The sequence below is a fragment of the Perognathus longimembris genome, chromosome 26, assembly GCF_023159225.1.
Source record: "Perognathus longimembris pacificus isolate PPM17 chromosome 26, ASM2315922v1, whole genome shotgun sequence".
Classification (NCBI taxonomy): domain Eukaryota; kingdom Metazoa; phylum Chordata; class Mammalia; order Rodentia; family Heteromyidae; genus Perognathus; species Perognathus longimembris.
Genome location: NC_063186.1, coordinates 234,878 through 248,927, shown reverse-complemented (window position 1 = coordinate 248,927; position 14,050 = coordinate 234,878). Strand labels below are relative to the sequence as shown.

The 14,050-nt window shown below is 41.0% G+C and overlaps 1 protein-coding gene across 4 annotated transcripts in view; it reads left to right on the top strand.

The window, feature by feature from the left end:
• Med12l (mediator complex subunit 12L) overlaps nucleotides 1-14,050 on the top strand; it is a 199,892-nt gene that overhangs the window by 16,205 nt on the left and 169,637 nt on the right. For all 4 annotated transcript variants that reach the window (XM_048334781.1, XM_048334782.1, XM_048334783.1 and 1 more), the window contains exons 2-4: nucleotides 3,679-3,783; nucleotides 6,405-6,596; nucleotides 8,841-9,000. In XM_048334781.1, the coding sequence (XP_048190738.1) occupies nucleotides 3,679-3,783; nucleotides 6,405-6,596; nucleotides 8,841-9,000 (457 nt within the window). The remainder of the gene's footprint in view (nucleotides 1-3,678; nucleotides 3,784-6,404; nucleotides 6,597-8,840; nucleotides 9,001-14,050) is intronic.

Below are 14,050 nucleotides of genomic sequence, written 5' to 3'. Positions count from 1 at the left end.
GAATTACAGCATCTATTCCAAACTTTTTATAATCTCCTTAGTGTTACTATCCCATTTCTTCATGAAAGAGGTTAGAATTTTGTCATTGCAAGGTTCTCCTCTTTAGTTAACTCCTGTTGCTTTACCATCAGGGCTCAGCCTTAAAGGCCCTTCACTGTGAGTGCTTGTTGGATTTTCCAGACTGGGTAAAGCCCTTATTTGCTCTCTTATCAGCAATACTTCTCTTCGGGTTATTAATCATATTGGCCATTTGCTTACTGTGGAGTCTCCAGTTCTTAGCCTTTTGCTGTGTTAGTAATTACATGTTGATTGAATGATGGAGAACATGGAATTGTGGTTTGAAAAATGAAAAGGATTTCAAAAGAATATTCCAGGGGGTGGGAAAGCAGACTGTTAATGCTTAGAAGTCAAGAGGACAATGTGTATGGAATAGTATAAAATAGTCAAGTAGAAGAAATGACAGTTAACATATAAAAATAGCAAACAGCTGTAATAATAGTGGCTACCATTTATAGGACACTTAATAATGGACCAGATACTGTGCTAAGCTCTGCATATTTCATCTTATGTAACCTCAGCCCAATGAGTTATTCTTGTCTCCTTTTAAACAAAGCAGTCAAGGTACAGAGAGATTTGTTACTGTGTTCCAGTCCTGGGAGGTACAGAGAGGTTGTTACTGTGTCCTTGTCATAGGTGAGGGGCTCTGCATTCCAGCACAGATCTCTGTGATTCCAACACTTAGAATAGAAACCAGACTGAAATCTAATCTTGATAGTTCAAGTCCTAGGAAATTGTGTTTTGATTTGGGGCCAAGGTTAGATGGAAAAAATTTCAGAGGTGTTATGTAGGGTCTGTAGAGAGTTGTGTTTATTGTTGTAGCTCCTTCAAGGAGAGGCTTTTGGACAAGGTAGTGCAGAAAGAAATGGTGTTTGATGAAGCATCCAAGCCTGAGGCAGGCTGTACCAGAGGAGGCCAGATGAGTGAGAAGCAGTGGCCAGACCTGCTGTCCTAGTGGCCACAGATAAGGGGAAACTAGTACTTGAAAGGAAGGAGTGTGAGACATATTTTGATAGATGGGTAGATAGGATTGTTTAATGACGAAGTGTGGAAATGAAAGACTTTCCCATTGTCTCCTGGGTCATTACTTTGTACTTGTTACCCATACTCACTGCTAATGACCAAAAAATATATCCATGATGGAGATGATCATACCACCTCCTTGGGGATCTGTTCTTTTGAAGGAGAGGTAGATAAGTCTAGGAAAAGTAATTTTGTTGAGTCTAGGTAGGATCTTAAGTTAACTCTGCCTGCCTGGCTAAGCAGATAGTGTACTTTTTTTTTACTTCCTGGTAGATATTTATTTCTATCTAATTAATTGAATTGTGCTTACATTTATTAGATAATGAGGTGACTGAGGAAATCAGGTCATTTTGCATGTTTTAGTTATTAGGTGTTGAAGGTGGAAGGCGGTGTGTGTGTGTGTGTGTGTGTGTGTGTGTGTGTGTGTGTGTACCTATGTGTTTCTGTTATCTTGCCTTTCCGGTGATCATTGGAATTTGTGCTAAATTTTGCTGTTTATTTATATGTTTACTTAGCTGGTTCTGGGACTTGAACTCAGAGCCTGGACATTGTTCCTGAGCTTCTTTTGCTAATGCTCTACCACTGGAGCGACAGCTCCACTTTCAGCTTTCTCTAAGTGGGTTTTTTGGAGATAAGAGTCTACTGAATTTTCTTGCCTGGCTGGCTTTGTAAGTTTATAAGTACATTGTATTTTGACAGGTGTTACTCCTTCTAAGGTAATTCTTCACTCAGTTTACTCTTTGCAGGAACTTGGGAATAGAGTAGCAGGGTGGGAATTTTGACTGTGATGCAGATTGTTATCTTCTTTTACTAAGTTGATCTACAGTGATTAATAGTCACATGAAGTGAGTAGTAGTTCTCTGAGCCAGCTCAGTTTAGAGAAGCAGCATTCAGTAGAATTAACTGATCCTGAAAGTCTCACACATTTCCTCTTGATTAAGCTAGAGCACATTTTTAGTAAAAACATATGCTGTTACTTGATTAATGTTTCCTGTAATGCTTCTGGTGGTAAATTAAAAATAAAGGCACATTTAAATTTTTTTGTCATATTACCCTCAAAATCTATTTGAATCTCTACTTTTCCAGTATGAGGCTAAGCAGATTGACTTAGTATATTTTGCTATATTTTAGTATAAGCTGCTTGAAGGAAACCTTCTTGAGTTAAAAATATGCATTATATAGTTATGCCCTACATTTTTAAATAATTAATTTGAAAATCTGGGAGCAGATTGAGATGTCTTCAGATGTGTGAGAGCAATTAATCTCTGTGCAGATCATGATTTTAGTGACCTTCTCTGCTGGGAGGAGACTCTATTACCCATAGAGTTACATTCCTATTGCAGGGTCTTTTGAAAGCTTGCCAAGGCAGTGGCTCGCCAAGTTATTAGTAAGGGCACACAATTAAGTTAAGTTGCATGGCTTGTCTCCAGCAGACCTCATTCTCAGCCAAGGTGACCTTTGGAGACTGGTCAGGTGATTAAATGTCACAAAAATATTTTACCCCAAGACTTCCTTACTGACCACAGCAGCAGTTTTTTTTTTTTTTTTGGCCAGTCCTGGGCCTTGGACTCAGGGCCTGAGCACTGTCCCTGGCTTCCTTTTGCTCAAGGCTAGCACTCTGCCACCTGAGCCACAGCACCACTTCTGGCTGTTTTCTGTATATGTGGTACTGGGGAATCGAACCCAGGGCCTCATGTATACGAGGCAAGCTCTCTTGCCACTAGGCCATATCCCCAGCCCCACAGCAGCAGTTTTGACAGCTGCTTTTCGCCCCTTTCATGTTACACATAAGCAATTGTTTATGAAGAATAGATATGTTCTTTTTTTATTATGTAGTGACCATTACTCCAGCTGTCACTAAGACAATTTCTTGGCTTCAAATGAGGGGAGCAAAAGGTTTCTTCATTTCCTCCAACTTCTTGCCCATGTTTTTTTCCAGTCTGTATTTTAGGGATTCTGATTTAGCACCATAACTCAGTGGTAATCTGATCTAATCTGGCCAGGGCAAGGAAGTGCTGTGAGGATATATATACACACACTACAGACACACACACACACATACACACACACACACACACACACACACACACACACACACACACAGACTTCGATGTGTTGTGAGCTTGGAAGGGTTTCCTTTATCCAGTATGACTTTTTAAGGCATCTTGATGTTGTAGTTATGTGTTTTTAGACAATATTTTCATCTAGCATTTGTTCTTTGGTGGCATTGAAATCTCTCCTAATCTATGCTTTAGAGGGTAGTATTTCTTTTCGGTGTGTCTGGCTTGATTTTGTGTATATGTATGTGTTGGGAATGTACTCATTTTGGTCTTCTTGTTCTGATTTATAAGTTAAAAGTTCCAAACTTAAAGAGCAGGTCAAAGGCTGGAATAATGAATGCCATGTGCCCCACATGGGGTCAGTTCTGTGTCAGCATGTGCCACCTCCCTCCCTCCCTCCCTCCCTCTCTCTCTCTCTCTCATTGATTTCTGAACTTCAGCTTCTGTGTTACAGACTTGGCTGTTACTTAGGCTGCAGTGTTTAGATTCAGTGGAAGTGTTCCATTTCTCTGCTTACTCCATACCTTCTCTTGAATAGGATGAGCTCACAGCTGTGAATGTAAAGCAAGGCTTCAACAACCAGCCAGCCTTCACTGGAGATGAACATGGCTCTGCCAGAAACATTGTTATTAACCCATCAAAGGTAAGACTTATTGTTCCCTAGAACTCTTCGTGCTTGTGTTATCCTCCATAGTGAATGTTGATAACTTGCCTGTATATAAGCAAGTTCAAACCTCCCTCCTGTGGGTTGTCCCTGATGTAGATAGGGTTTGTGTCTGGCACTATTTGTTATGTTACCTCACTCAGTCTGGGACAGCATCCTGTTTAACTTCCTGTGTTTTTAAAAGGCTTTCATGCCTGCCATTGTAGAAGAGCCCAGGCCAGTTGCCTGACACTATAGTCCTGCATATTAGATTTCTTTTTGTGGTTCTGGATTAAACTCACAGCCCCATTCCATGCTGAGGAAGCACTCTACCTCTGAAGTCCCTTGTGAAGCTCCTCCATGTTTGTCTTGTGTATGTCATTATATGGTATTTCCTTGTTGTGGTCTTCTTTCTCCTATAAAAGAGACCTTTATGTTGGTTAGGGCCTTGCCCTTAAGATCAGTTCACCTTAAACCTAATTAGAATGCTGGTCTTCAGATGCAGTCTTGTGTCAGGGCTCCAGTGAATGCCTTTGGGAGTTACTCACAATTGCGCGCTCTCTCTCTCTCTCTGTCAGTCATGGGGCTTGAACTCTGGATGCTGTTTCTGTGCTTTTTTGCTCAAGGCTGGCACTCTACCACTTTGAGCCAAGTGCCACTTCTAGTTTTTCAGTGGTTAATTGAAGATAAGAGTCTTATGGACTTTCCTACTCAGGCTGGCTTTGAGCCACAATCTTTAGATCTCAGCCTTCTGAGTAGCTAGGATTATAGGCATGAGCCACCAGGGCCCAGCCTGGTCCTCTGTCTCTTGATGTGAACTGCCATCCGTCCTTGGTTCTATCAAGTTTTATGTCAAATTAAATAACAAACAAAATAGCATTTATGGCAGTTTCTACCAAGTTTTCTGTGCGATTTATTCAAGGGTTCAAGTCTTTTAAGGGAATTAGATTTTATGCATATGAAACCTGTGAATGATGCTATAGCGCCTAATTAGACCTTCTCCATATTCTTACCAAATAAAATATATTCCAGATAGCTTTGGATAGATTAAAACAAGTTCTAAATGTACTTGTTTGAAAGTATATAACTAGCTTGAGAGAATATAAATCAGAGTAGATGTGGTGGTGCATGCTTCTAACTCCACCTACTCATGGGAGCAACCTGGGCACAGCTAGTGAAATGTTACCTGAAACACAAAAGAAACCAAAAAGGCTTGGGGTATAGCTCAAGTGGGGCTTTGGGTTCAGTTCCCAGGCTCCCCTCCCACCCCTTGGCCTAGTGTGTCTTACACAAAATTTAAAATTATGTATCAACCACAAGAAGTAGGGAATGCAATACATATTAAAAAGAAGTTGTGGTCAGGTGCCAGAGGTTCACATTTGTAATCCTAGCTACTCAGGAAACAGAGATCTCAGGACCACAGTTCAGAGCCAGGTGGGGTAGTAAAGCCAGTGAGATTCTTATGTTTAATTAACTACCAAAGAAGTTGGAAGTGGAGTTGTGGCTGAAGTGGTAAAACACTAACTTTGAGCACAAAAGCCCAGAGACAGCGCCCAGACCCCAGGGCTGACACACACACACACACACACACACACACACACACAATGGGTGCCAAGTTTAATCTTGGGAGATGAACTTGGCTATGGCTTGTAACTGATTGTAGTATAGAGATTAAATAATTATTGCCCCATAACTATTAACTGAGGTTGTGATTGCTGCCCCAGGGCATTTTTTCTTTTTCATAGTTGCTACTGTTTGCTAACCTTGTGGGGGCTTTTATTTGAAATTGTTTCATCATATTATTTAAAATCTCAGAATAAAATGTGATGCCGCTGTAGGGTTCTTGAAGATTTTAACAGGTGTTTTCTTAAATAGATGTACTATTTAGATATTACTTTACTCCCCACTTTCCTTTCTTTCTTTCTTCTTGTCCCTTTCTTCACCCCTTGTCCATCTTATAATTTGGATAATGCAAAAATGAAAAATAGTTTACAAAGCTTCCTTTGAGGTTTTTTTACTCTGTTCAAAACAGGTAACCCTACCTCTCTCTGGAAACACTTGCACTCATGAGGTTGACAGCCCAATTCCACGTGTTGAGTACCTAATTTAATTGTACTGTTTATAATTTTCAGTTAAAATAAGTTTCATACTCTCCAGAAAAACCTCACTAGATATAAATACAGAATTTCATTTCCAATTAAAATGCAGTGAGAATGATCACTGTGCCTGGGCTTTCTCTTTTGTATGTAGCACCTTGCAGGGAAAACATTTCCTCCAGTCTGGTGTGTAGGGTGAAAAGGGAGAAAGTGTCACTGAAGGTAAAGGCAGAACCCATTCTCTTGCAATGTGTTTAGAATGTAATTCATTTCTTCTTATCAGAAATATCTGAAATCTACTCTTCTTTCCTTGGCTTCTAGTTAATAGCAAACGGAGGTGCTGTGTGAGTTTTTTTGCATAATATTAGTGTATGGAAATCACATCACTTGGCTTCAAAGTCTTAAATTATCTTTTCTGATAGGCTATATGGAGATTTTCAATTGAAACAATAAAGATAAAATAGATAGAGACTTGCTTATTGTCTTTAACCTTTCTCTTTTCTTGTTCCCCTCTTCTTTTCACAGATTGGAGCTTATTTTAGCAGCATATTAGCTGAGAAACTAAAGCTTAACACTTTTCAAGATACTGGAAAGAAGAAACCCCAAGTTAATGCTAAAGATAATTACTGGCTGGTAACTGCTCGATCTCAGACTGCAATTCATAGTTGGTTTTCTGACTTAGCAGGAAATAAACCACTTGCTATTTTGGCAAAAAAGGTATCAAGCACTTCTTACATTGTCATAATTATAGTTTTATAAGGTTGAAGCTATTTGTGATTATGTGTGATTATTTGTGATTATTATTTTCCCTAGTCCTGTCTAAAGCTGAGGCTTAAATGGCAGGTATGCAACATAAAATGTGTCTGCCTTGTACTCTTACCTCTATTTTGTTAATTTGTGGTGTTCAGGACCTCTGAATGAATCTTAAGTGGTCCATACGGCAAGCAGTTTGTACAGATTCTAGATAGACAATATTTTCAAATAAAGAATAGACAATAAAACTATTTTTTCTATTACATGTTTTAGCTTCCTTAGGTCAAGATATCCAAGACGTGATAAAAAGATGCCTTGCTTTGAGGTTATTTCCTTGTCTTTACAAATATCCATCCAAATGCTTCAAGATAAGTCTGCTTCCTACCAAATGAAATAAGGTTTTGATTTTATGTGTGCTCACTTTTGTGAAAAAGTTTTGAAAAAAATGGACAGGTTTCTTCATAGCTTCCCTCCTTTTTATTGGGAGGGGGCGAGTATGTGTGTCAGGAGGTTCTTTTACCATCTTTGTCTTTGATTATTTTCCTCCTTGGGGAATAATTAAATATACAGGTTGAACATTTTTCTAGTTCAAACATTACTGATGTCCTTTGAAAACTGAGGAGTTAGAAATGTGCTTCATGGTCTGTGTCTCTGACTTGTACTCCTTTGCAAGAATCCCATGGTCTTGTTCTCATTCCCTCCTAAACCTTTTGGTGTTAGGGGCTCTTGTTTTTGCTTCTTAGTAGTAAGAGATCATTTCCAACTGTTATAGGACCAGTTTAGAGGATGGTTCCTTTGCTTTGTTTTCTAAAGCAACTCAGAATATAGTGCCCTGACTTGTCTTGACTTTATTTTGCTCTAATGAGCTACATGCCAATGGCTCACACCTGTAATCCTAGCTACTCAGGAACCTGAGATCTGAGGGTCACTGTTCAAAGCCAGCCCAGGCAGGAAAGTCTGTGAGACTCTTATCTCTAATTAACCACTCAGAAAACTGGAAGTGGAGCCGTGGCTCAAAGTGGTAGAGTGCTAGCCTTGAGCAAAGAAGCTCAGTGGCAGCACCCTGGCCCTGAACCCAAGCCCCATAACTACGTGTGTGTGTGCACACACATCTCCCTAATGTCATAACATTGCATTGCCTTGGCTAGCTAGATTCCAGTGGTTAAAGGAACTGAAATCTTTGAAAAGCACAAGTCTTGGCATAATCAACCAGTGCACTTGACCAGAGAATTCCCTTGTTGCCCATAGAATAGAGTACATAAGCAGATTGATGTTTTTCTGGTAAAATAGTTATCTTGCTTTTTAGGGACTGTGTCAAAAATACTTACTTTTTAATTCTAGAATCATCTTGTACCAAGTGTGTGAATAGTCCAATTTTGTAACAGACAATAGAGAAATCCACAGTATAAATGAAGATTTGACAAGCCATACAGTGTGAATCAGTTGGTTTGAGGCCTTTAGTTTTTAGAACAAAATCAAGTTAAGAGTTTGAGGTGAAGAGATCAGGGCTCATTCCCGACCCGTCTTATGGGAGGGTCAGATCCATGGCTTAGAGATGTTCTACTAGCATAGAGAAACCCTTGAAGCTTACAATAAAATAGCCCTTCTTATAATTTTGTTATACCATTTTTTTGTGTGCTTTACCCTAGTAAGCACTCCCCAGGTAAGTAAGCTTGGTATTACCAGAGTTCATAAATGAAGTCCCAGTGGTGCCTGGGAAAGTACAGAGATGGCCATCCTTGAGGGAAGGGGGTCCCTTACCTGTGGTCCTGCTGACTTCCTCCTGCTCCCTCACAGCTGGTGGTCTCTGTTGCTTTTATTTGCGTTCCTAAGGATGTAGAATGGGACAATTTTTGACTTGATCTGTCCTTTCCAGTTTTGAGATAAATTGTTTGGAAGAGTGTCATGAAATTATTTCTGCCTACTCTGTTGATGAGTAGTATTTTAGTATTAGAGAATTTGAAGATAATTTGTTTTATAAATAAGAAAACACAGCTGATGAAGCTGTTTTGCCATTGTATTAAATATAGTTTTGTCTCCTTTTCCTTAATGAAATTTGGCTTAAAGTATTCTATTGAAAATACTGTTTGAATATCTGTCAAATGTATACTTTCTTGTAGTAAAACTTCCAGCCTTTTGCTTCCCATCTCTCTTAAGTTTGTCTATCAATCATAGCATGTGATTGTTATAAATGTTATTTCTTTTCAGGTTCCCATTCTTAGTAAAAAAGAGGATGTTTTTGCATATTTAGCTAAGTATTCTGTGCCAATGGTTCGAGCAATGTGGCTGATCAAGATGACCTGTGCCTATTATTCTGCTATTTCTGAAGCTAAGATTAAGAAACGTCAGCTTCCCGATCCCAATTTGGGTAAGTGATTCTACAAGTCACTGTGCACACTGGCCTGGTGAGTGCTGAGGAGGTCCTGGGAGTCACCACGTCACTGTGGCACAGAGCTGACTCTAGTCTGCTGACTGCCTCTAGTAAGTCCTGGCAGTGTCACCTCCAGTAAGCTACATGAGGAGGCCTCTCCCCCCCCCCCCCGCTGTGATAGTGCTGCTCCTGCACCCCCACCGCCTGGCTGGGTGCACGTGCAGATTCTAAAGTAGCCTCCGTCAGGTTTAAATTAAACTTGATTTAATTAAATTTTTTTTCTAGTTTTGGGGTTTGTTTGAACATAGGGCCTTGCACTTTCTAGGAAGGCTGTCTACCCTTAGCCCTTTTTGCTTTAGTTATTATTTCTTTGAATAGGTCATTTTTATACCTGGCCCAGCTTGGAGCTTGATACTACCAGTCTTTCCCCTCCAAGTAGCTGGGATTACAGGCATGAGCTTCCTTACCCAGCCTGTCTGTCTGCCTCTCTCTCTGTCCCTGTCCCCCCCTCCCCCACCTCTAATTTTTCTCTTATTTCCTTTCTCCCTTTCTCCTTACCCTTTCTTCCTTGATAGGATGCTGTTATGTAGCCCTGGTTGACCTCTAACTCGTGTTCCTCCTATCTCAAGACTCACAAGTGCTGGGTTTACAGGCATGTACCACTACACCCTCTATATTCTTATTTGGATTTTGTTAGAAGAATTAATCCTTAAGCAATTATATAAATGTACTTCAGTTCATTGTGTCAATTTATGAATATAGTATATTTTGATCCATGTTTCTTTTCCTATATTTTAAAGTACATATTTAATTACATGGAAAGGTCCCATTTTCAGCTATCCAATCTTGTTTTACTATCATCTTGTTATGCCTGGATGTCTCTTGTGCTCTCTGCTATCTTCAGCATAGCCATAATGTACTGAGCAAGTACAAGCAAGAGCACACACGTAGATGCATGGAGTTGCTTGAAGTATGTGGTGCAAAAGATAGATAACTTGATAGATTCTGTGTTCTGGTTGTGTTTTAGAGTGAGATTGACTATGAGGTGTAACCCTCATAGTGTTGGTTTGATGACTTCTGTGCCTTGGTGGATGTTCTTAGGATTTGTAAAATGTTTCCAGTAGAGATGACTTTGTAATGTGAGCATGTTTTATTTTCAGTGCCTGGGTTCAGTTCAGCTTTGGAACAGAGCTATCAGGCACTGCTGTTTGATTTTATTGAAGGGATTTTTTTTTTTCTAAAGTTAAGTGGGATAATAGCAGCAAAGAATATGGGACAGCAGGTGGCACAGAGGGCCTTGGGTCTATGGGTGAAGTTTCATATGTAGTTTCAAGGGGAAAAGGGAATGAAATGTTTGTTTTTGGCAAATCTGAACATCAGAGTAGAAATTTTAAATAGAGGTGAAGCAGGGAAGCTTGACAGAAGATTTGTAGTTGCTAGTCTACATGAGATCTAAAGTAGAAGCAGTTTATAGATCCTTTGGATTTTAGGAAATACTATCAAATTTGCTTTTTGCCTGGGGGCTGGCCTTGATCTTTCTATACATACCTCTTGAGTAGCTGGGCTTATAATCATGAGCCACCACACCTGGCTTGTTGGTTGGTTGAGATGGGGACTTGTTAACTTTTTTTCCTGGGAGGGCCTTGAATGGTACCATCTTTCTGATCTCCTCCTTCTGAGTAGCTGGGATTGTAGGTATGCACTATATGCCTGGCCCTGATTTCTTGTCAGTTTTAAAATAACTGTTGATTCCTGCTTGGATTAATCACCTTGTATGATAAAATGTCAGGACCCTGATTTCATTGTTCCTGCTGTGGTTCTCTACTTCCTTCATGATTGTTAACTTATATGTGTACATTAGTACTGAGAGGAAGTCCTACCAAAGTATCGATTAGAAGTTTGGGCAGTTTTTTAGGCTTGGCCTATTCCCTCTCTTGGGCCAGCCCTTTGAAGGAGCTGGGTATCTCCATTTTATAAATGTGGGTAGGAAAGTTGTTGGAAAGTGGGAGATGGACGTCTGTCCTGGACTTTGGTTTCTGGATCCTGTTGGCATGGCAGAACTTCCAAGCTGTGCACACCAAGTGAGAGTTACCACTTGGGATTCTGAAGGGTGACACTGGGTTTCAGGTGTGCATCTCAAAGAGCTGTTGCTTGGAATGTAGAGAATGTCAAAAAAATGAAGCTTGTTGTCCAAGTTAGGTTTTTAGTAGATAACACCCATGCACAGCACAAAAAAAGTTCATGTGAGTCCTCTTCCCCACCACTCTGCTGCATCCCCCCCATCTCTGTGGCCTCTCGCCTGTCTTGCCTGTCTTGCCTGTCTTTTGAGGTTCATTTCATGTGCTTTAAAATAGCTTCAAGTGGGCTGGGAATATGGCCTAGTGGTAAAAGTGCTTGCCTCATAAAATAGCTTCAAAAGGTTGGTACTTTGTCATACTGCATATCCAGTAGCGTTGTTCTTTTAATGATTCTAAGCCACTAACCTGTAATGACTTATCTATAAAAGCGGGGCCGTTTTCTTCTTCATGCAGAAGTAGAGAATTTATAGCAACTGTATTTAGGACCTCTGGGATAAACTCGGACCTGTGACCCACGTGGAATTACGTCCCAATGCTGAGTAAAAGACAAGCTATAGTTTATTATTAATTAATTAATTCATTTGTTTGTTTGTTTGTGCAGGTTCTGAGGTTTGAACTCTGGCCCTATGTGCTGTCCCTGAGTTTTTGTGCTCAAGACTAGTTAGTGCTCTGCCACTTGACCCACAGCTCCACTTCTGGCTTTTTTAGTGGTTAATTGGAGACCAGAGTCTCATGGACTTTTCCTGCTTGGGCTGGCTTTGAACTGTGGTTCTCAGATTTCTGCCTACCGAGTAGCTAGGATTATATATGTGAGCCACTGGCACTCCATGTACATTTACTTTTGCTCCATAGAAGACTGGGCTTCATGAGACACCTAGCATGAAGCTAGCGTCTTTGTGGCTTTGTTGCTGGGGTGGGGACCTGGCAGCAGATGCTTGCTTTGTCATGCTTCTCTCTCCTGTCTGCTCACCAGGCTCTCCAGCCCCGGCTCTCCCTCCCTCCCCTCTGGGGGGCGGGTGGTCCCTTGGTTGGCATTGGCCCACAAGCCAGAGGTAGCAGTACAGAGAGCATGTTGTATGCACAGGGAAGCCAAGGGTGGAGTCCAGGCTCCAAGTGTATTGTCTTGCTACTGGTGTTCTCTCCTGCAGCAGCAAACCCCAGACTTGGTCTCAGGGTGCTGGATACATCTCCTAAGGGTTAATGAACTATTACTCTTGTGAGTTGACATAAAAATATTGCCCTTATTATTCTGTGCTAGGAATGTTTCACCATGCCAAGGCTGTTGTTCACTCAGATACTTCAGAAATCTGAAAAGATTAGAGGAACCATGTGATCGGTACGTTAGTTTCAAACAGTTTAGAATCTTACGTCTTTGAGGAGAGTACCTTGTGGGTGATGCTTGCCACTCTTGGTTTGAGTTGCTTACATGGAGCTGATAGAGAAAAAGTGCTAGAAGGTAAAAGTTTAAACATAAGTTAGCATGCTCATTCTACAATAAGAACCAGAACTAGAGCCCTAATATTGAGGGGTCTCTGTCCTCCCCAGTGTTAGACACTGCAGGGAAGCTTCCAGGGGAGGCCAGCTGTACCAAGGCCAGAGCCTGGATTAGGACTAGGACTGTCCATCCCCCACCGTGTCGAAGTTTTGTCTAATGTACACTCTCTCTCAACCTCTTATCTTGTGTCATTTTTACATAGGTGTCTAGTGGCCCATTGTCCCCAGAGGCTGTCTCTGCTTCTGCCTCCTTCTGCCGGCTCCCTTTTATGCCCTCATGTGTGCCTCAACTTCAGAGAGAGTAATTCTTGTCCCTTTTTAGCTGCCTGTCCCCTCCACAGCTCAACATGCTCTGCACAAACGCAGCTGTGGCTCTTCCTTGCCACCTTGTCTCCTGCCACCTTGGCCAGGCAAATACTGCTTCTACTGAAGGTTGCTTCTTCTTCTCTGTGGTCTTTTCTTCACTCAGCCCTGTAAATTAAGCAAGTTTTATTTCTACTGGGAGCACTTATTCTGTGCAGATCACAGATAAGGCGGATCTTGTCCTTCATTGGTTGTTAATTATTTGTAATAAAAGGCATATTCCATGGTTTGTTACTGACTAGTTTGTTACACCGGAGCTGCTTGGTTGTCAGTGCAGATTTCTGGACCCCATCCCAGGCCTTGAATTGGAGCTGAAATCTGTGTTTCACCAGTGCCCTCTAGAGTTCATTTTGTACTCCAGCATTTGAGGACCTCTAGTCTCCTGTTGGCAGTGCCTGTGAAATTACCCTCTGCTGTGTCTGCCTGTGGAACTTCTCAGAACCTTCATTAAGGATTTAGATGATCCAGTGAAGGTTTTTGAGCTCTGAAATCAACATGGATTCAATGTGTAAATACGTACCTGGAGCATTATCAGGCATGATGTTAACAATTGGATGTTAACTGAGGCAAGAGCCAAGACCTGACATCAGTGATGGTAGCTGCTACCCCTACCACATTGATCAGTCACTTTGTTTTGCATGTACTGTGCTTGACAATGTATCTTAGTAGTAATTCTTGTTTCTCTCTCTCTCTCTCTCTCTCTCTCTCTCTCTCTCTCTCTCCCTCCCTCTCTCTCTGTCAGTAGTGGGGCTTGAACTCTGGGCTTTGGTGCTCTTTCTGAGCTCTTCAGTTCAAGGCTAGTGCTCTTCCACTTGAGCCACAGAACCACTTCCGGTTTTCTGGTGGTTAATTGGAGATAAGAGTCTCACAGACTTTCCTGTTTGGGCTGGCTTTGAACCATGATCTCAGCCTTCTGAGTAGCTAGGATTATAGGCATGAACCACCAGCACCTGGCTTCTTAGCAGTAATATTAATATATATATATACATATATATATATACGCACACACATATGCCTGTCTATATCTATCTATCTATCCATCTATCTATCTATATCTTTCTATCTAATCTATCATCTACTACTTTGCAGAAGAAGCAAATGAAACTTTGCAG